Source organism: Guillardia theta (assembly GCF_000315625.1).
Source record: "Guillardia theta CCMP2712 unplaced genomic scaffold GUITHscaffold_63, whole genome shotgun sequence".
In the NCBI taxonomy this organism is placed as follows: Eukaryota; class Cryptophyceae; order Pyrenomonadales; family Geminigeraceae; genus Guillardia; species Guillardia theta.
Window position 1 is genome coordinate 384235 of NW_005434611.1, and position 20275 is coordinate 404509.

Here is a 20275-nt window from a genome sequence, read left to right on the forward strand (position 1 = left end):
ACGATGGTGATGATGATGATGATGATGATGATGATGACGACGACGACGATGGTGACGATGGTGCTGGTGGTGGTGATGATGATCATAGTGTTGATGATGACGATGGTGACAATGGTGATGTGCTGGTGGTGGTGACGACGACGATGACAACTACGACGACACCGACAACGATGGAAATTAGGATGGAAATGATTGAGATAATCATCATTATGTTGATAATGCTGCTGGTGGTGACAATCTTGGTGACAATGATGACGATGAGGAGGAGGAGGAGGAGGAGGAGGAGGAGGAGGAGGAGGAGGAGGAGGAGTGGCTGATCTGAAGTGTAGGGACCAGTGGAGAGAAAACCGGGAGAAGGAGAAGGAGAAGGAGAAGGATCAAATCAGGTGTAGAAACTGCCGCGAGGGAGAGGAAGTGATACAAGATGATACAGAACCAAGTTAGAGAATGCGCTACACAATGAGGAGCTGACCATTGCGGTGGACCTTTCCTTCGGGGAGGGAGATTACGATAGGTGAGGAGCATGAAGGGAGGGGTGCAAGGGAGGTGGCTGGGGAGGGGAGAGGAGGAAGAGAAGGAGCTGTGCTTGACTTGTAGCGGTAGAGGACGTTCGAGCCTTTCAAAGCAGCTCTGCTACTGCTACAGCTACATGAAGGACTATGAGAAGCCTCCCAGCTTCCACCTCACCTCATACACTGGTTGCCTCCTCCTCCTCCTCCTCCTCCTGCTCCTTCTCCTCCTTCTCTCCCTCGCATCGCCACGTCATTTCGCTGAAACTGCAGCACAGCTGAGGTGCAACAGCATCTCTCCAAGCGAGGCAGCGACAAATGGATCATTCACCGACATCAAGAGGTTGGAAGTTTAAGAATCACTCTCCTCCTCCTCCTCCTCGGAGGGAGGGAGGAAGGGAGGGACGGAGGGACGGAGCCTGGAACCTTCCCTCCCTCCCTCCCTCCCTCCCTCCCTCGAAGCTTCTCGTCTCCTCTTCTTTCTCACTGGACCTCAGGACATCCGAACTGTCTTCAAAGATCGCCTGCAGGACCTCATCTTCCTCTCTCCGGACTCCCCTAACGTCCTTGAAACCATTGAGCCGGGCAAGGTCAGCGCTCAACCTACCTCTCTCTTCCTCTTCCAAAACCACCACCGCCACCTCCTCGTCCTCGTCCTGCCGCTCTCGCTTGACTTCCTTTCACCCTAGCACCTCACGCTTTATCGCAGATCTACGTCATCGGGGGGATCGTGGATCGAACGGTGCAGAAAGGCATGTCGCTGACGAAGTGGGAGAAGCAAGCCACAGCGAGCGGAGAGGTGAAGCGAGCTGGAGATGAAGTCATTCGATCAGCCCGGCTGCCTATCAACGAGTATGTCTCGCGAGATGTGCAGGTGCTGTGACTGTCCTTCCCTCTCTTCTCTTTCCCTTCGCTTCTCGACCTCTCCCTCCTTGCCCTCCTTCTTCCTTGTCTGACCTCCTCCTAGGGCCGCGGACACGTTCTCAACATCAACGTCGTCTTCCATGTGCTGGTGGAATTCACAAGGACGCGAGACTGGAAGCAAACGCTCACGGAGGCGTTCGATAAACTTTATCCCATCCGGTGAGTGAGCAGGACGAGGCAGCAGCAGCTGACTTGACCTCCAGTACTGCGAGGAGCAAGAGGGAGAAATCTTCACCATCGTCCACGACCGACACCAGCGTTCTGTAGAGCCAGCGATTAGCGTCATGCTGTCTTCCTGCCCACAACTTACAAACACGTCGCGGTCGATGCCCCAGTCCTGCGTCATGTGAATCAGGAATGGAAGAGAAAGAACATGAGGGAGAGGCAGCAAGTGGTGATGAGAGCCTAGTGATGTGATAGACAGGAAGCGAGGAATGCAACTTCAAGCCTGACGATGAGAAGGCGAGATGAGCAGGAGAAGAAGATCAGTGGGGGAAGGAGAGGAGCGAGAGAATGAAGAGAGGAGAAGGAGATAATTTTTCAGACCTCCCAAGCGGTTGAGATCGCGAGACCTTCAAGCCTATCAAGATCAATCTTTCCAGCCTGCCATTTGAGTCACTCGTCGCTCGCTCGTCCTCTCCACTCACGTCGAGGTCGTCGACGACCATGTCAGCTTCCGAGAAATCTTCATTGCGCGTGTAGGTCGACTTGGTGATGAGGCAGGACATGTCGGCAGCCTTGGCAGCCTCAAGCCCAATCCTGCTGTCCTCGATCACCACACTGTCCTCGGGTCGCACGCGGAAGAAGTTCTTGGCAAGGTTGTAGATGTCCGGAGAAGGCTTCTTGCGTGGGACGCAGTCGCCAGCGAAGATAGAGATCTCCTTGGCGCGGTCAGGGCCCATCATGTCGACGATCTGCTGCACAGCCTTCTCGTTGGAGGTCGAGCAAACCCCGATGTACACCCCCGCAGCCAGCGCCTCGTCGACGATGCGCGTCACACCAGGGCGAAGGGGAATCTTACCTGCCGCGATGAGCTCCTTGAAGATCTGCGTCTTCCTCTCGTGCAGCATCTTGGCCAACTCCCAGTTCCCCTCCTGGAAGCCGATCGACTCCCAGTATCCCATCATCCTCTCCTTTCCTCCTCCGATCTCCACCAGCTTGCCGTACAGCTCTTCATCCCATTGCATGAGCTTGTCGCCATTCTTGAGACCCGCTTCTTCGAAGGCCAAGTTAAAGGCGATGCGATGACCGTCTCTCTCTGTGTCTGCCAGCACTCCGTCGCAGTCGAAGAACACGGCCTCAAGCTTCGCCTTGAGACCCGTCGCCTTCATGCTATGAGAGCGAGCTACTCTACCATGATGGGCTCTGAGAGGAGCTGAAGGAAGAAACCCGAGCGCACATGGAAATTCAGACGCGAGGGCACCGAATAGGAAGATGGCGAGAGGCGTGCAGGACCGCATGTCCAGCCTGTGAACGGTGGAGCGTAAGTTCGAACCCCAACTTCAACAGATGAACTTTGAGCCTGCTCCGCTCCTATCACCTTCGCTGTCATGCTTACTCTCTGTTCTTCTTAGGACATTTCATACCTTCCCTCTTTCGCAAGACAACATAGCATGTCTGCTTGGCTGTGGCCTTGCCCCCTTTGACTTTGCTTTTCATTCCTCAACACTGACATGTCTGTTCCTGGCCTCTTATTTCTTCGTCCTCTTCTCCCATGATATAGCATACACGTGCTTCATATTCTGGTGCTGTCTGTATGTTCACACGCTTTCATCACTCTCTGATCCTCCTCCTCCCTCCTCCTCCTCCCCCTCTCTCCTTCATTCCCGACATTCAAGCGTCACGTGCCCTGCAACAGACCACGTGACATATCACATGCCGTAAAGTCACATGACCTCAACTTGCCTCCGGATGCAAAGGTGGACATTGTCCTACGAAGATTTTGATTTGTTTGACAAGCTTGGTCATGGCAGCGACGAGGGTGCTGGTGCTGCTGCTGCTGCTCATGGCGGGGCCGCGAGGTCATGGCGGCGACGTGACTGAGCTGACGAGATCATGGGCCGAACAAGATGCGCTGGCCATGGCAGAGGAAGCGAAGGTGGCGGGGCCTGCAGATACGACTGAAGCTGACGCATGCTTGACAAGGGAGCAGGAAATCAGAGGGCATCGGGGACTCTCTTGCTGACGATGCTGATCAAGAACGAAGAGTTTCACCTACAGCGATCGCTTCCTCTATGGGCTCCCATCATCGACTTCTGGGTGATCGGGATAGGTGCAACCGATGCTCTCCTCCGCTACGTGAGGGTGAGCTGACTTGAACACAGACAAGAACAACACGGACCGCAGCGACGTCATCGTCCACCACCATCTTAGTCACGTTCCTGGTGAGCTCATTGTCGTCGACTTCGATGGCATGGGCCCTACCTGGACCAAGGCATGCTCCCTCCTCCTCTGGCGCGATTGACCTGCCGCCCAGCTGGTGGAGCACGGGCTCAAGACCTTTCCTCAAGCAACGCACGGGATCCTCGCAGACGCTGACTTCACTCCTCTCCCTCAGACCCTCGACAAGGCCCAGCTCGACTCCTCCTGCTCCAAGCTGAGCTTCTCCATCCTAGAGGCTGACGGAGCGGGTGGGAGAGGCTGGGACAAGCAGGTTCTAACCGCATGTAGGCACGAGAGCCATCGACTGGATCTACAGGAACATCCCAGGGGTGCGAGTAGCTCGACGAACCCATCAAGTGCTGCTCCTCCCAAGATGATGATGAGATGATGATGATGATGATGATGACGATGACGATGATGATGACGATGACGATGACGATGTGGTAATGGTGGTGATGATCATGAGCATGATGATGGTGGTAGTGAAGAGGTCGGGGAGCATCTCAATGACTCAACAGATTCTTCTTGTTCCAGCGCTTCCAAATCAGCAGCAATATCAGGTGACATGAATGATGCGACTGCGGAGATGATGAAGATGCAGAGGCAAATCAGCTTCACTGTTCAAGAGTTTGCCGACGGCTATCAGGCGAGAGCAGCAGCTTGTCAAGGGTAGTGACGTCAGGTGCAGGACAGAGCGGGGAACAAGTCAGGGCGATACATCGAGTGGCTGCTCAAGGACCTGGAGGTTTTTGTTCGGTCGCTGTCAACCCTCAGCTCACGCCGCTCTCGACCTGCAGGAGCTGCCGGGAGACGCGAGGACGATCCACTACCTGGGGAAGGAGCACCTGAACCTGATAGGCGACTGCCCTCCTCCCTCCCTCCCCTAGTGATCCTCCAGCAGGACGCGACCCCGTCAAGGACCTCCGCAGCAACCCTCCTGGTCTGTCGCTCTAGAGCTCTCAAGGTGACTCATCCCCGCGCAGGGCCGGGAGCTTGGCATGTGCGTCAGTCATTGTACTACTACAAGTGGGTTGGGCAGAGAGGAGGAGGAAGAGGAAAGTGAGGAAGCTGATTGTGAGAGCTGGACAGGTGGCGGTCAAGGATTGGTAGAGAAGCGCCTCATCTCGCTTCTTGTAAGTTGGGATACTGCAGAACTTCCAGGCTTCGGTCCTGGACAGAACCTTGACGAGGAAAGGTGAGGAGAAGGAGAAGTAAAGTATTGTATGAGAAGGAAAGCAACTGAGTTTTCTATGGAGATACTGGGCGATGCTAAAGACTGCAGAGATCTGCGAAAGATACTTGTTCGATTTTGATTGCGCACTGAAGTATTGGCACAAGGTGAGATCGAACGCAATAGCGTGGAGGAAGAAAGAAGGCGAAGGAGGGAGGGAGGAAGGAGGGAGCCGAAGGAAGACGGAAGGAGGAGGAGGAGGAGGAGGGAGGAAGGAGGAGGTGGTGGTGGAGGAGGAAGAGGTAACGCATTGATGTCGGTTGCCTTCAGGCTTGGGATCTTGATCCTCCTCGAGCAGACGCTGTCTTTTACATCGGTCAACATTACCGGCTGCAGCGAGACGGAGGGAGAGCCGTCAAGTACTTGAGAAAGACCATCAAGCTCCTCATGCCCAGGTTCCCCCCTCTTCCTCCCTGACGCTCCTTACCCGATCAGACGAGCGCATCACCAGTGGCCCTACCTCTACTCCTGCCTCCGCCACCTCGAGCTCGTGCGAGCTGCGTCCTCCCTCACCCGGTACGACCTCCGTTCCCTCCGCTCCCCTCCCCCTCCTGTCTCTGTCTCCCTCCTTCCGTCTGACGAGCGTGCAGTGACTCTCATCTCTCCTCCAAGGCCTTTAGAGACGTTCAAGCCTCCTACTACGAGGCTCTGGTACCCCGAGATGCCTCCTCCTGCTCCTCCTTCTGCTCCTCCTCCTCCTCCTCCTCCTGCTCCTCCTCCTGCTCCTCCTCCTCCTGTTGTTCCCCTTCTCTCACCATCCTCCCAGCGACATTGCCCGGATGAAGATAAGGCAGGGCTCGAAGTTTTGTTCGCTCAAGTAAGTCCAGCATATGTGCCCTGACTCCTCCCCTCTCCTCCTTCTCCTCTCCCCTCTTCTCCTCTCCCCTCCTTCTCCTCTCCCCCCCTTGCGCTTCTCTTCTGACTCTGACAACTTCAAAAGGCCACAGATCGACGATTGAGAAGCAAACAGCGCAGGGATGCAAACAAGGAAAAGCCTCCTGCCTCCCCCCCTCCCCCTCCGCCTCCGCCTCCGCCTCCGCCCTCCCCCCCGCCCTCATCGTCCCGGACGATGGAGTTGTGATGAAGGCAAGGAGAAGAGAAGGACACGAGAGGATGCGATGAGTCTGTTCCACATGACCTCTTCTGTTCATGGACGAGGAGAAGAGATACGTGAGCTGCTGTCCGTCTCATTTCAGTTGGAAAGGTTCGGCGGGAGCTGCGCGGATAAGTTGGGGGAATCGCTTGCTCGCTCCTACGCCATCCGTGAATGGAAGAGGAGCAGATGAAGAAAAAGGGAGGGGAGGGAGAAGAGGAGGGAGCGGAGGAGACGGGGTGAGAGGGAGGGAAGAGAGCAGAACGAGAGCGGGTGAGGGGAGGAGAGGAAGAGAGGAAATACTCGATTCGCAAACAAGCTTTGGGCTTCTTCGATCTCATTGTCTGATACAAGAAAACAATCAAGACAAAACAGAGAACCAAGCTTTCATAAGCACAAGAGCTTCAACTAACACAAGCTCACCTGACTTGTCTGGGATGCTGTCGAAGTGAATCTTTCCTGTGAGTTGCAACCTGATCGCGAGGTCACTCCCCTCAGACCCCTCAGACCCCGCGAGCTCTTCACATCTCAGCCATGACGGTGTTGGGGTACAAGGCGACCAGCTCGTCCACCACCTCTTCCGCAACTTCTTCGTCCTGCGGTTAGGGGGGGCTCACTTGCTCGTCTCTCCTCCTCCTCCTCCTCCTCCTCCTCCTCCTCCTCACCGTCATCAGCTCCTCGTCTTCGTAGTCCACGTGCACACTTCTCGTCTGCTCCTGTGGCAGCTTTGCCTGTTCCTCCACCTCAGCCGTGCCAGCGCATCTCGTCGCTCACCCAGACAGGACCGAAGTGAGCGAGTCGTCGCGCTCGTTCCCGCAGGTACACCTCCTCGCTAGTCCTACACAGCCTTCACCTCCTGCCCACACGCCTCGGCCCTGACCTCTTCCTCTCGCACCCGCACCCCGACAGCCGGTAAGCGCCCCAGGCGAGCACGACCTGCGGTGAGGGTGAGAGGGGAGGGGAGACAGCGGATGAGAGAACCTGGCCGGTGAGCATCAGGAGCGAGGAAGCGTTGAAGTAGATCCTGGGACTCTGAACCTGCAGGTACCGTCAACCCCCAAAATCAGGAGAGCAGAAGAAGGAAAGCAGGGAGGTGGAGGGAACAGGAGGTGGTCGAGGAGGAGGAGGAGATCTGACCTTGGCTCCTGGCGGCCACTTGTCTACAGAGGTGTTGACCATCACCAGGTAGATAAAGTCCGTGACGATGCCGAAGGCCTTCACTGAGCATGAGAGAAGAGGAGAAGAGAGGACAGGACAGGACAGGACAGGACAGGACAGGACAGGATAGGACAGGACAGGACAGGACAGGACAGGACAGGACAGGACAGGACAGGACAGGACAGGACAGGAGAGTAGCGACCTGGAAGGAGAAATGAAGCCTCTTGTCGCAGCTACAAGGTCCAATTATGTTTGACAGCAGCAGAACAATCTGATGCAGCTCGATAAGACGAGAAACACGAGAGGGACAAGGTCAAGAAAGGGGAAGAGGAGGAGAGGAGAGGAGAGGAGGAGAGGAGGAGGAGAGGAGGAGGAGGAGAGGAGGAGGAGAAGAGGAGGCGGAGAAGAGGAGGAGAAGAGGAGGAGGACGAGGGATACCTGGAGGCATGTTAGCAGCCAAAAACTGATGAGGTAGTACTCCGGCGGTCCGTCCAGCAAAACTCTGAAGCAGCGGGAGAAAAATGAGTGGAGAAGTAAAAGAATGGGAGAGAGGATGAGGAGGAGGGAGGGAGGAGGGAAGCGATCGAGGAAGGAAAGAGGCAGGAGGAAGAGGTCGAGGGGGAGCAGAGAATCGGTGAAGAGGAAACGCAATGACATGAGGTCGTGGGTGAGGAGAGAATGGATATTCCCGAGAATCAAGAGAGAAATAAGAAGAGATGAGATAGCAAGCAGGTGAGATATGGGATAGCAGTGATAGCAGTGATAGCAGTGATTATGTGAGATGAGATGAGATGCGATAATGTGCATGCGATGTAATGTGATATGTAGTAAATCACATCATACACTCTTACGTATGCCCTCCCGCACTAACAGGAACTGAGTTCGGACCAAACTTTGTTCCATGGATCGCGATGAAGACAACTCCGAGAATGCTGCCGGTCAGAGGAAACAAGTACCCCACAATGATGTACACAGCTGCGGCAAACATGAGGAAGGAAAGCAATGGCTCGAGCTCGAGGTTACCCTGCTGTCTCCTGGTGAACTGACTGTTGCGATCTCTCGGTCGCATCGTCTTCTCAGCCTTTTCCTTGTTCTTCTTGTTCTTCTCCTTCTTCTTGTTCTTGTTCTTCTTGTTCTTGTTCTTGTTCTTGTTCTTGTTGTTGCTCCTCTCTCGCTCTGATCGCTCGCCTAGTTGTTGTTGCGCTTCCTCCTCGAGTGAGTCGGTCGATCAACCTCACATGACACCACTGCAAGCTGACATGCAGCAGGTGGACGGAAAGCGCAAGCAGCGACAGGTAGCGGGGGAGTGGGAGGGATGGAAGAGGTGGGAGGGAGAGGGAGGAGGAGGGAGTCTAACGACTGCGGCTGCGCTGGGGCAGTGGGGGGAAGGGCGGGGGCAGGCGACGACAGCAGCGGGTGCGAGGTGGGCGAGGAGGGGGGAGGGCGAAATGGGGGAGGAAAAAGAGGCGGGTGAACAAGGCGGGTAATGGACGGCAGAATATAGCAGCAGCGAGTGAGGGGGGAGGCAGGGAGGGAGGGAAGCAGCGAGGGAGGGAGGGAGGGAGGGAGGGAGGGAGGGAGGGAGGGGAGGGAGGCGGAGGGAGGGAGGGAGGGAGGGAGGCGGAGGGAGGGGAGGGAGGCGGAGGGAGGGAGGGAGGGGAGGGAGGCGGAGGGGAGGGAGGGAGCGAGGAGATTCAAAGAGTGGGAGGGGAGGAGGGAAGAGGTGCAAGGTTGTTTCATTATTTCTACGCGTGTCTGCCATACAGCTTGGGGTACATGGTCACCGTCAACATCTTGATCGCCTCCACGCACTTGCGCCATGCGGCCGCCCACCTGGAAGCAGTGAGGGAGAGAAGAAGGAGAGGCACGTCACATGGGGAGCTGCTTCTTCTTGGAGACAGACAAAGCCTTGTCCATCGAGCTAAATAGAATCATCACCTGACCGCACGCTGTCAACGACCTCCACTCCTCCTCCTCCTCCTCCTCCTCCCAATTCACTGACTTGTTCGAGAGACATATCTGCTTGGTCGAGGGGTTGCAGGACCTGCAAGCTTATGAGTCAGCGATACCAGAAGGAGGAGCGAGGGCAAGGAGGAGGAGGAAGGAAGAGGAGGAGGAGCGAGGGAGGCAAAAGGGGGGAAGGGGGAAGGAGGAGGACACGGGAGGGGAACCGGAGGAGGGGGACGAGGAGGAGAAGGGGAGGGGGACGAGAAGGAGCGAGAAGGAGAAGGTTGAGGGGAAAGAGAGGAAGAACAGAGGTCGGGGAGAGGAGGAGAAAGAGAGGAGGAGGGGGGAGGGAGGAGGAGAAGAGGGTGGGGGAGGGGGAGGAGGAGCGAGCCTTGTCGTTGAGGTCCACGAAAAGATCGCGAACTTCTCGCCATTCCTGGACACTTGATCACGTCGAGGGTCAAGGAGGTAGCCGCACTCACTTGCAGACCAGAGCCGATCTGAGCGATCGCCTTCATGATGCTGTTGAAGTTGGACTCCAACGCAGCCTATGCCCTCACACCTCACAACTTTCTCCAGCTGCTCCCCACCAATCCTCCCATCCCCGTCCTCACCTCGTCAGCCTCCCTCTCCTTCTCTCCTCTCCTTCTCTCATCTCCTTCTCTCATCTCCTCTCTTTCCCCGCAGCATCTCCTCTCACCATCATCTTTCTGGTCGTCTGCATGTGATGAGACCCGGTGCCGGTCCCGAGATGGATGCTTCCTCCTCCCCCTCCGCCTGACCAGGCGCCATCCAAGTCTGCGATAGTGCTCTGGCACATGACCGTAACTTGGAGGGGAGGAGCAGGAGGAGGACAGGAAAACCTTGAAGGAGGAGAGGATGTGCTTCCTAATGTCCGAGAACGTCTCCTTGTCCAGCAGAGCCTCCTTGGCTTGTCGCATCTGCCAGCTGGGCATCAGCAGGAGGCTCTTCATCGACTCCCCACCTGGTCGGTGAAGTGAAGGTCCAGCTCCTGACACAGACGTCAGCGAGCTAGTCAAGCGACGTGAAGGCCCACCAGCGACTTCTCGCTCCCCCACATCGCCATCACAACCCCCGAGAGAGAGTTCCACTCGCTGCATGCCCGCAAGTCAACCAAGGCAGAAGAAGATGACAAGTTGTTGAACTTGAAGTCAAGGAGGTTCAGACGCGACTTGAACGTCTCGATCTTGTTGAAACATAAGAAGATCTGAAGGCGGTCACTTGAGCTCCTACAGCTTGAGATAGATGGATACCATGTGAAGGTACTGTGAAGCAAGTTCCATGGGAAGGCAAAAATCCTCCTGAAGCAGCTGGTGTGAGGGTTGACGGAGCTTTCAAGCAGAAACCACCTGAATCATCTCCAGGATGGTCTTGGTGAGTAACCTTAAGAGCATCTCACAAGCAAGCGCAGCCATGCCCTCCATCACCTCCCTGACGCCCTCACAGCTTGAATCTCCTACACCACCTCGTGACATCCCGACTTCAACCCTCCACCCGCAACTCACCGTCTCCACGTGTTTCATGATTCTTTTGGTATTGTTGAATTGTCTCCTCACCGACCGAACCTCCTCGACTATCATCTCCATCGCCTCCTCCTCCCTCTGCCTTACCTGCACTCTCAACATCTCCGAGTTGTCCTCCACTTCCCTGCCGTCTCCCTGGCAAGTATGCTTCAGCTCGACCCTGGTGAGATTGCTCCCCTGCCTTGCTCAGAGCCTTTCCCAGCAACTCTCTCATCACAGTTTCGTCAAAGCTGGAAGCAAGTCAGGACAAGGAAGCGCTATGACTCGCGGCACCTGTAGTACTCTTGTATCATGAACGTCACGTCCCCTGAGCATCTGAGTCAGCCACTCGCGGGGGATCAGCGACCGTAAGGTTGCCTGGGTACAAGGTGTACAAGGATTGCGTCTAGAAGCAAGAGGTGATCAACACAGAGGAGACCGCAGACCTAGATCTGTCTGTACCTGGAAGAGAGGAGGAGAGTTGAGCATCGGAGTCAGCCACTCGTAAAGCTGGAATTGCTCATTGCATTCCTGCCTGCTCGAGCGTGAGCGAACTAGTCAACGACACTTGTCATCGACTACCTGTTGATCCGTCGAGCAACGTTGATGCGCGAGTCATGCGGGTCCACTATGTTCATGTTGGTCAGGATGTTCTTCAAGAAGGCCTCTTTGTATCGAGCTGCTTCAGCTGCTGTATGCCCGCGAATCCAAACCTGATGAAGGAGGGAGAGCAGTGAGGAAGCGAGTCGAACAGCGAGAGGATGACTTGCCTTGAAGGCTGCCTCATCTATCTTGATCTTGTCAGTCACGAAGCACTCAAGCACCGTCTCTACTCCCGGGATCTCAGCCATCGCTACTTTCAAGTCGGTGCCAACCCACTGGCAAAGAGCTGGAGCTGACAAAGCGAAGACAAGCCGAGGCGATGAGAGGTGTGTCTACAACAGATGATAGATGAGAAATGAGAAATGAGAGGTGTGTCTAGAACAGATGATAGATGATAGATGAGAAATGAGAGGTGTGTCTACAACAGATGATAGATGATAGATGATAGATGAGAGGTGTGTCTAGAACAGATGATAGATGATAGATGATAGATGAGAGGTGTGTCTACAACAGATGATAGATGATAGATGAGAAATGAGAGGTGTGTCTAGAACAGATGATAGATGATAGATGATAGATGAGAGGTATGTCTACAACAGATGATAGATGATAGATGAGAGATGAGAGGTGTGTCTAGAACAGATGATAGATGATAGATGATAGATGAGAGGTATGTCTACAACAGATGAGAGTTTTCTTTTCCCTGCCTTCCATTTCGCTCGTTCATCTTTCTCCTTGATCTTTTAGTTAAGTGGAGACAAGCAAGGAGCGAGCTAGCCTAGTAGGCAGGAAAGGAAAAGCATGAGTCCGCCTCGGCAAGAGACTAAAAGAAAGATTGTGGCAGCGAAACTCGGAAAACGCCCGCGGCCGCCGGGCCGGCCCGGGCCGGCCCGGGCCGGCCCGGCCTTCGACTCTCAGCCTTCGACGGGTCCGATAAGATTACTCAAAGTTAACTGATAGTCCCCGGTAGTATTTTATTTAAGCATTTTATATAGTACTCTCCCAGCTGGAAACATTTCGGAAGTTTGAAACTCGGAGTGACCAGTCGACACCACTAGCCTGATCCAGGCGCCGTGATCAAGCGCTACAGCTCCCTTGTTCCTGCTTGTTTTGCTTGAGGCACTTTTTACCTTCTGCCAGTAAATCTTCTCTACCCCTCTCTAGTAATCCTGCAGCTTTCAAGCTCTACTGCAAACACATACTCCAAGGCCCGGGTCCTCTCCAAGGGGTCCTCTCCAAGGGAGCTCATAAACCTGGTCTCCGGCCCACCGTTATCGGGTCCGCACACCGTCGACTCGCGACGAAGCTTGCTTTGGCAGCGATTCGCTCATTTCTTGACCAGCACTTCAACCCGGCGTCTGCGCTCCTGCCTCGACAAAGTGGCAACCCGAGGACGAGCTCGCGGTGATGAGGAGGACGTCGCGAACCCCACAGTGCTGGTGAGTTTGGATGCAAAGAACGCCTTCAACTCCCTCGACCGCCCGGCCAGGCTCTCTTCGGCGGCGGGTCTGCTGACAGTTGCCAGCAGTGCTGGTTACTTTTGGTCTTGTATTTTTGTGTGTGTTTGTGCCGCTTAGCTTCTCGCTGTGCGCTGTGTGCATGCGGCTGCTGAATGTTTACTCGCAGAAGGTAAAACTTGTGCCTCAAGCAAACGAAAGCACCAGCTATGAGGAGTTTTACTCGCATAAGGGAAAAAGTGCCTCAAGCAAAAGAAAGCATGAACAAGCTAACACCAGCGGAATAGAGTTTAACACCATGCAGGTTTAGCTTGTTCCTGCTTTGTTTTGCTTAAGGCACTTTTTACCTTCTGCGAGTAAACATCGAAGCCTGAGTCATGTGAGTTTTACTCGCAGAAGGTAAAAAGTGCCTCAAGCAAAAGATTATATAGGATTTACTGGCAGAAGGTAAAAAAGTGCCTCAAGCAAAACAAAGCAGGAACAAGCTGAACCGTGGGAGACGGATTTACTGGCAGAAGGTAAAAAGTGCCTCAAGCAAAACAAAGCAGGAACAAGCTAAACCTGCTTGCACACAGCGCACAGCGAGAAGCTGCACAAACACACACAAAACACAAGCCCGAAAAGAACCAGCACTGCTGGCTCTTGTGTCCAGCCTCCCTCCGTCCGCTGCCCCAGGCGCCGACCCCCGGGCAACGCCGCCGCTCCTTGTCGGCGGCTGCCCTTTCTCCGTCCGCGGCCGCCCGCTTTGTGGCGGCAGCGGACGTCTCGACTGACAGTGGTCAGTCGGCTGCCTCCGGGTATCGCGTCTAAGGGATTTTATTCCTCCTGCTTGCTCCTGCTGCTTGTTGCTTGATTGCTTGACCCTTAGGCTGCTTGTCTGCGCGGCTTCGCGCTTGGGCTGGCGCTGCCGCGTCTGGAAGCCCATGATGGATTTACTGGCAGAAGGTAAAAAGTGCCTCAAGCAAAACAAAGAAGGAACAAGCTAAACCTCCTGGCACACAGCGCACAGCGAGAAGCTGCACAATCACACACAAAACACAAGCCCGAAAAGAACCAGCACTGCTGCGGACGTCCGATCTCGACTGACAGTGGTCAGTCGGCTGCCTCCGGGTATCGCGTCTAAGGGATTTTATTCCTCCTGCATGCTCCCGGTGCTGCTTGTTGCTTGATTGCTTGACCCTTAGGCTGCTTGTCTGCGCGGCTTCGCGCTTTTACTGGCAGAAGGTAAAAAGTGCCTCAAGCAAAACAAAGCAGGAACAAGCTAAACCTCCTGGCACACAGCGCACAGCGAGAAGCTGCACTATCACACACAAAACACAAGCCCGAAAAGAACCAGCACTGCTGGCACCCGGCAGACGCGGCAGCGCCAGCCCAAGCGCGAAGCCTAAAATCCCTTACACGCGATACCCGGAGGCAGCCGACTGACCACTGTCAGTCGAGACGTCCGCTGCCGCCACAAAGCGGGCGGCCGCGGACGGAGAAAGGGCAGCCGCCGACAAGGAGCCGGCGTTGCCCGGGGGTCCGCCTGGGGCAGCGGACGGAGGGAGGCTGGACACATGAACACGGTACCGCTCGAGGTAGTCCTCCTCGCTAGCCTCCGAGTCAGCGGTAGCCAAGTCAGTGGTAGCCGCCCGTGACGGCGGCGACGCCGCGGCAATGCCCAAGGACCGGCGTGACCCGGCGACCGATGCCGGGGAGGAAGCAGGCGAGCTCGGACCAGCAGCAAGCACCCCAGTGGTGTCGAGCTCTCCGGAGGCACCCGACGTCACAGTGAGGGACGGAGACGCTTCGCCAGCTCCGCGCCGATCGTCGGGGCCACTCGAAGGGTTTCCCCCATCGGAGTCGGAGACCTCCGGCGAAGACTCCCCCTCGGGCGACTCGACAAAGTCCGAGGAGGAGCTGTCCTCTGGCTCGAGAAGTGCTTGCGCCCGCAAGGGCGTCATGCGCCTCGCACCAGACAAGAGCGCCTCCAGCGTCAGCTGCATGGTGAGGCGCTGATAGGTGGCGGCGCGTTTGCGAGCCAAGACCTCAGCAGCAGGGCCGTCATCAGGCACGAAGTGCCGACCAAACGCCGCATCCTCAAGAGGCATCGAGCGCTGAGCAATGATGTCCGCCAAATACCAGATGAAGCGGAGGGTGTCAGGATGCAGGGTACCGTCCGTCGAGATGGCAAGAGGGATGAACGCTCGAGGAGGAGTAGTCATGGCATATGCAGCGCGATGTTTGCGAATCTTCTCAGACGCTGCAACATATATAGGATTTACTGGCAGAAGATAAAAAGTGCCTCAAGCAAAACAAAGCAGGAACAAGCTGAACCGGCAGGTACACAGTCCACAGCGAGAAGCTGCACAATCACACACAAAACACAAGCCCGAAAAGAGATGGCAAGAGGGATGAACGCTCGAGGAGGAGTAGTCATAGCATATGCAGCGCGATGTTTGCGAATCTTCTCAGACGCTGCAACATGGAGGGCGTCGAGGTTGACCTCCCCCCACTTGGTCAGGTCGGCAGAGCTACCAATGTAAGGGTGGACCAACGTCACGTCCGCCATCAAGCCCTCGTACTGCTCGGACCCTCGATCGCGGATTCCAGGGATGTGGATATCGCCCTTCATCTTGCGGCCATGAGGATGGGAGGGTACCTGCCGTCGAGAACGAGGATCCCCCACTGTATCGATGACGCTCTGAAGACCAGCTTCGTTCAGCATCGACCGAATCGTACGAGTAAGGTTGTCATGCGCCGTGGGAAGCTTGGAGGATCGGCGTTTGCAGGTCTGGAGATGATGTGCAGCAACGGAGGGGTCGAGCTCGCGCTGACATCCATCACATTCCGTCGGACACTGGCAGATCGGCATGCCATGGAGATAGCAGTCGAGCATCTGAGCATAGCGGTGCGGGAAGGCCTTGAGGGGGTAGTAGCTCGAGACTCGCATCGGAGAGTGGCTCAGGTCTCGCTCAGGAAAATGAGCGAAGATGGTAGACTGCAAGACCCTATCCTGCGACTTGAGCGAGTGTGTCCTGCGGCTGTGCAAGGTGAGGATATCACGCTGCTGATCGGTCAGCGCAGCGCGAGCATGCACATGTCGAGGGAAGACGCGCATTACAAGAGGAGTCACATTTCGCTGCGCAGGGGGAGGAATGAAGTGCTCATGAGACGAGTCGACGAGAGCGCGCAAACCAGGGATGTGTACCACAGATGCCGGGGGGCGGCCTGCGTCATCAGGCACAGCAGCCGGGGCAGGTGGGATCGCCGCGCCATCTGCAGCCGGTGCAGGAGCCTTGACACGACGGTAGAGGATCGCTCCAGCATTATGAACGAAGTCGTGCGCCTCAACGAAGAAGGTCGCCAGAGGATGCTTCTGGGCACGGAGAGATCTCGAGCAGTGAACGTCCAGGCTATGAGGAGAGGGCAAGGTCCGGGACATGGGCTGGTCAGAGTACCAAGCGAGGAAGCGAGCGATAGCCGTATAGTAAACAGCGGGGTGTAGACCCTCAGAGGGCGTGAACTCGTCCCCTCCCCGACTATGCGGAAGCTCCCGCTTGAACCTCGCAAACTCGAGCAGGTCGGGATGCGCGGCGAGGTACTGCGAGGAAGGCCAGCGGTGGTATTTCTCTAGCGCCAGGTGGACAGAGAGGTCAAAGCGACGAATCTGTGATTGGACCCGCGGGAGAAACGGAGAAGACCCCTGGAGGAAGAAGCGCAGCTTCTGGAGATGGCTCGCCCTCACCAGCGTCTTGAACATGAAGCCATGCTGGACGAGCCCGAGCTTCGAGAGCTCTTCGTTGAGGGTAGAAACCTTCGCTCGGAGCTGACTAGCATGAAATCCATCCGTGCCGATAGGCAGGCCGCCAAGTGTAATCCCGCCAGTGACGACCTCGAAGTGAAGAAGTTGAGTCTTGAGACGGCGCTTAAGGCTCTTCTTCAGCTGCGAGAGATCAGGGTGTTGATGCCAGGAGGGGATGTAAACTTTCGACTCGCGAGGTTGAATCTCTAGCTTCAGATCAGCTAACATGTACTTCTTCATAGCGGACGTAGCTGCAACGGCATCCTCGAGTGGACCGACAAGCACGACGTTGTCAGCATAGGCCAAGACTCGAACAGAGGGAAAAAGCTCTGCGATATGGAGGAGCAGGGGGTGGATACTGTGGCAGAAAAATACGCTGGAGGGGACATCGCCCTGACAGACGCCCGAGGTACACTGAACGGAGGCTGACTGACTTTTGTGAAAGAGTCGAAGGTCAGCAGAGGCTCCATAGTAGCTGGAGAGGTAGGAGGCGAACAAACGGAGATGCTCGCAAGAGGGCAAGCTTGCGCCTTCAGTGATGCTCCCAGCAGCAGCAGCAGCAGCAGCAGCAGCAGCAGCAGCAGCAGCAGCAGCAGCAGCAGCAGCAGCAGCAGCAGCAGCAGCAGCAGCAGCAGCAGCAGCAGCAGCAGCAGCAGCAGCAGCAGCAGCAGCAGCGGCGGCGGCGGCAGCAGCAGCAGCAGCAGCAGCAGCAGCAGCAGCAGCGGCAGCAACTTCGGCGGTCACCTCGGCACCTGCAGCCCTCGTCCCTCCCACAGCAGCAGCTGCAGGAGTCGGAGCAGCTGCAACCGCCCCAGCAGCCCTCGCGAGGGCGGCGGCAACGGCAGAAACAGCAACGGCGGCGGCAGCCACATCCGCAGCCGCCGCAGCCGCAGCCGCAGCCGCAGCCGCAGCCGCAGCCGCAGCCGCACCACCACCGCCACCAACAGCAACCGCAGCAGCAGCAGCCGCAGCCGCAGCACCCGCAGCAGCAGCAACAGCAACAGCAGCAGCAGCAGCAGCAGCAGCAGCAGCAGCAGCAGCAGCAGCAGCAGCAGCAACACCAGCAACAGCAGCGACCACAACCGCGCGGGCCAAGGGAGCAGCGGCAGTCCGGCCAATCGTCTCAGGAGTCTGAGCCTGCTCCTCCGCCGCGACCTACGCTGTCCCTCACCTCTGCGAGCGAGCGCCAACGACAGTTGGCGATTCATCAGTTCACTGCGGGTGACCTTCATCGGGCGGTACGGACACTACTGAGCTCCGGCATCTACAGGGCTGAATCTTTCGCTGATCTTCTTGCTGAAGCACAAGAGAAGTTCCCTGATGGTGCCTCGCCTGCCTTTGGAAGTGCTTCCGCGGATCATCTCACCCAGCAAGCGCTTGCAGTACTGCAGGTGGATTTGACTGACATCCTCGACACCACTAGCCTGATCCAGGCGATCAAGCGCTACAGCTCCTTTGCGGGGACCGATGACCAAGGGTGGAGGATTCGGCAACACCTGTCACCCCTTTCTAGTCATCCTGCAGCTTTGAAGCTCTACTGCAAACATATCCTCCAAGGGGTCCTTCTTGGCCAAATGCCGGATCTTCTTATTCCTGCCCTGTCAGCCATTCGTCGAGGAGGCAGATTTATTCCCCTCTCCAAGGGAGCTGATAAACCTGGTCTCCGGCCAATTGTCATCGGTTCCGCACACCGTCGACTCGCGACGAAGCTTGCTTTGGCAGGGATTCGCTCATTTCTTGACCAGCACTTCCTCTCGTCTCACCCTCGAGCGATTCAGTTCGGACTCGATCGAGACGGCTGTCTGAAGTTCTCGCAAACCGCGTCAGCGCTCCTGCCCCTTCACGCTCGCGGTGATGATGAGGATGTTGCCAACCCCACAGTGCTGGTGAGTTTGGATGCAAAGAACGCCTTCAACTCCCTCGACCGCCAGGCTCTCTTCGATGCAATCGAGGGACGTGCGAGTCGCGACTACTTTGATGGGAGCATCACTGAAGGCGCAAGCTTGCCCTCTTGCGAGCATCTCCGTTTGTTCGCCTCCTACCTCTCCAGCTACTATGGAGACTCTGCTGACCTTCGACTCTTTCACAAAAGTCAGTCAGCCTCCGTTCAGTGTACCTCGGGCGTCTGTCAGGGCGATGTCCCCTCCAGCGTATTTTTCTGCCACAGTATCCACCCCCTGCTCCTCCATATCGCAGAGCTTTTTCCCTCTGTTCGAGTCTTGGCCTATGCTGACAACGTCGTGCTTGTCGGTCCACTCGAGGATGCCGTTGCAGCTACGTCCGCTATGAAGAAGTACATGTTAGCTGATCTGAAGCTAGAGATTCAACCTCGCGAGTCGAAAGTTTACATCCCCTCCTGGCATCAACACCCTGATCTCTCGCAGCTGAAGAAGAGCCTTAAGCGCCGTCTCAAGACTCAACTTCTTCACTTCGAGGTCGTCACTGGCGGGATTACACTTGGCGGCCTGCCTATCGGCACGGATGGATTTCATGCTAGTCAGCTCCGAGCGAAGGTTTCTACCCTCAACGAAGAGCTCTCGAAGCTCGGGCTCGTCCAGCATGGCTTCATGTTCAAGACGCTGGTGAGGGCGAGCCATCTCCAGAAGCTGCGCTTCTTCCTCCAGGGGTCTTCTCCGTTTCTCCCGCGGGTCCAATCACAGATTCGTCGCTTTGACCTCTCTGTCCACCTGGCGCTTGAGAAATACCACCGCTGGCCTTCCTCGCAGTACCTCGCCGCGCATCCCGACCTGCTAGAGTTTGCGAGGTTCAAGCGGGAGCTTCCGCATAGTCGGGGTGGGGACGAGTTCACGCCCTCTGAGGGTCTACACCCCGCTGTTTACTATACGGCTATCGCTCGCTTCCTCGCTTGGTACTCTGACCAGCCCATGTCCCGGACCTTGCCCTCTCCTCATAGCCTGGACGTTCACTGCTCGAGATCTCTCCGTGCCCAGAAGCATCCTCTGGCGACCTTCTTCGTTGAGGCGCACGACTTCGTTCATAATGCTGGAGCGATCCTCTACCGTCGTGTGAGGGCTCCTGCACCGGCTGCAGATGGCGCGGCGATCCCACCTGCCCCGGCTGCTGTGCCTGATGACGCAGGCCGCCCCCCGGCATCTGTGGTACACATCCCTGGTTTGCGCGCTCTCGTCGACTCGTCTCATGAGCACTTCATTCCGCCGCCTGCGCAGCGAAATGTGACCCCTCTTGTCATGCGCGTCTTCCCTCGCCATGTGCATGCTCGCGCTGCGCTGACCGATCAGCAGCGTGATATCCTCACCTTGCACAGCCGCAGGACACACTCGCTCAAGTCGCAGGATAGGGTCTTGCAGTCTACCATCTTCGCTCATTTTCCTGAGCGTGACCTGAGCCACTCTCCGATGCGAGTCTCGAGCTACTACCCCCTCAAGGCCTTCCCGCACCGCTATGCTCAGATGCTCGACTGCTATCTCCATGGCATGCCGATCTGCCAGTGTCCGACGAAATGTGATGGATGTCAGCGCGAGCTCGACCCCTCCGTTGCTGCACATCATCTCCAGACCTGCAAACGCCGATCCTCCAAGCTTCCCACGGCGCATGACAACCTTGACTCGTGACGATTCGGTCGATGCTGAATGGAGGCTGGGTCTTCAGAGCGTCATCGATACAGTGGGGGATCCTCGTTCTC

At 56.4% G+C, this 20275-nt stretch overlaps 4 protein-coding genes across 4 annotated transcripts; 1 reads left to right on the forward strand and 3 right to left on the reverse strand.

Moving 5' to 3' along the window:
* Positions 1-1557: 1557 nt before the first annotated feature.
* On the reverse strand, positions 1558-2902 carry GUITHDRAFT_96172 (hypothetical protein). Its single transcript, XM_005827926.1, has 4 exons — positions 2081-2902; positions 1980-2036; positions 1744-1770; positions 1558-1694 (listed from the first exon to the last, which is right to left on the reverse strand). Exons 1-4 carry the CDS (start codon positions 2891-2893, stop codon positions 1665-1667), a joined length of 927 nt encoding a protein of 308 aa, XP_005827983.1. The 5' UTR covers positions 2894-2902; the 3' UTR covers positions 1558-1664.
* A 497-nt stretch (positions 2903-3399) lies between these two features.
* Positions 3400-6005, forward strand: GUITHDRAFT_113008 (hypothetical protein; the record flags this gene model as incomplete). The annotated part of the gene is made up of 11 exons (XM_005827927.1): positions 3400-3531; positions 3579-3737; positions 3910-4063; positions 4104-4144; positions 4504-4571; positions 4799-4845; positions 4905-5010; positions 5072-5153; positions 5317-5441; positions 5482-5562; positions 5987-6005. The coding sequence occupies 11 exons, from the start codon at positions 3400-3402 to the stop codon at positions 6003-6005; spliced, it is 1014 nt and encodes a 337-aa protein (XP_005827984.1).
* A 655-nt stretch (positions 6006-6660) lies between these two features.
* Positions 6661-11628, reverse strand: GUITHDRAFT_164529 (hypothetical protein; the record flags this gene model as incomplete). The annotated part of the gene is made up of 29 exons (XM_005827928.1): positions 11538-11628; positions 11350-11480; positions 11230-11302; positions 11146-11173; positions 11062-11095; positions 10970-11018; positions 10876-10923; positions 10771-10830; positions 10693-10721; positions 10615-10648; positions 10519-10566; positions 10302-10451; positions 10230-10256; positions 10108-10185; positions 9945-10055; positions 9727-9792; positions 9636-9680; positions 9300-9341; positions 9171-9235; positions 9082-9130; positions 8149-8504; positions 7736-7799; positions 7500-7568; positions 7277-7354; positions 7121-7177; positions 7020-7075; positions 6914-6977; positions 6805-6870; positions 6661-6735 (listed from the first exon to the last, which is right to left on the reverse strand). Exons 1-29 carry the CDS (start codon positions 11616-11618, stop codon positions 6661-6663), a joined length of 2133 nt encoding a protein of 710 aa, XP_005827985.1. The 5' UTR covers positions 11619-11628.
* Positions 11629-14221: 2593 nt separating this feature from the next.
* On the reverse strand, positions 14222-17972 carry GUITHDRAFT_113011 (hypothetical protein; the record flags this gene model as incomplete). Its single annotated transcript, XM_005827929.1, has 3 exons — positions 14222-15090; positions 15144-17766; positions 17880-17972. 3 exons carry the CDS (start codon positions 17970-17972, stop codon positions 14222-14224), a joined length of 3585 nt encoding a protein of 1194 aa, XP_005827986.1.
* Between the last annotated feature and the right edge of the window lie 2303 nt (positions 17973-20275).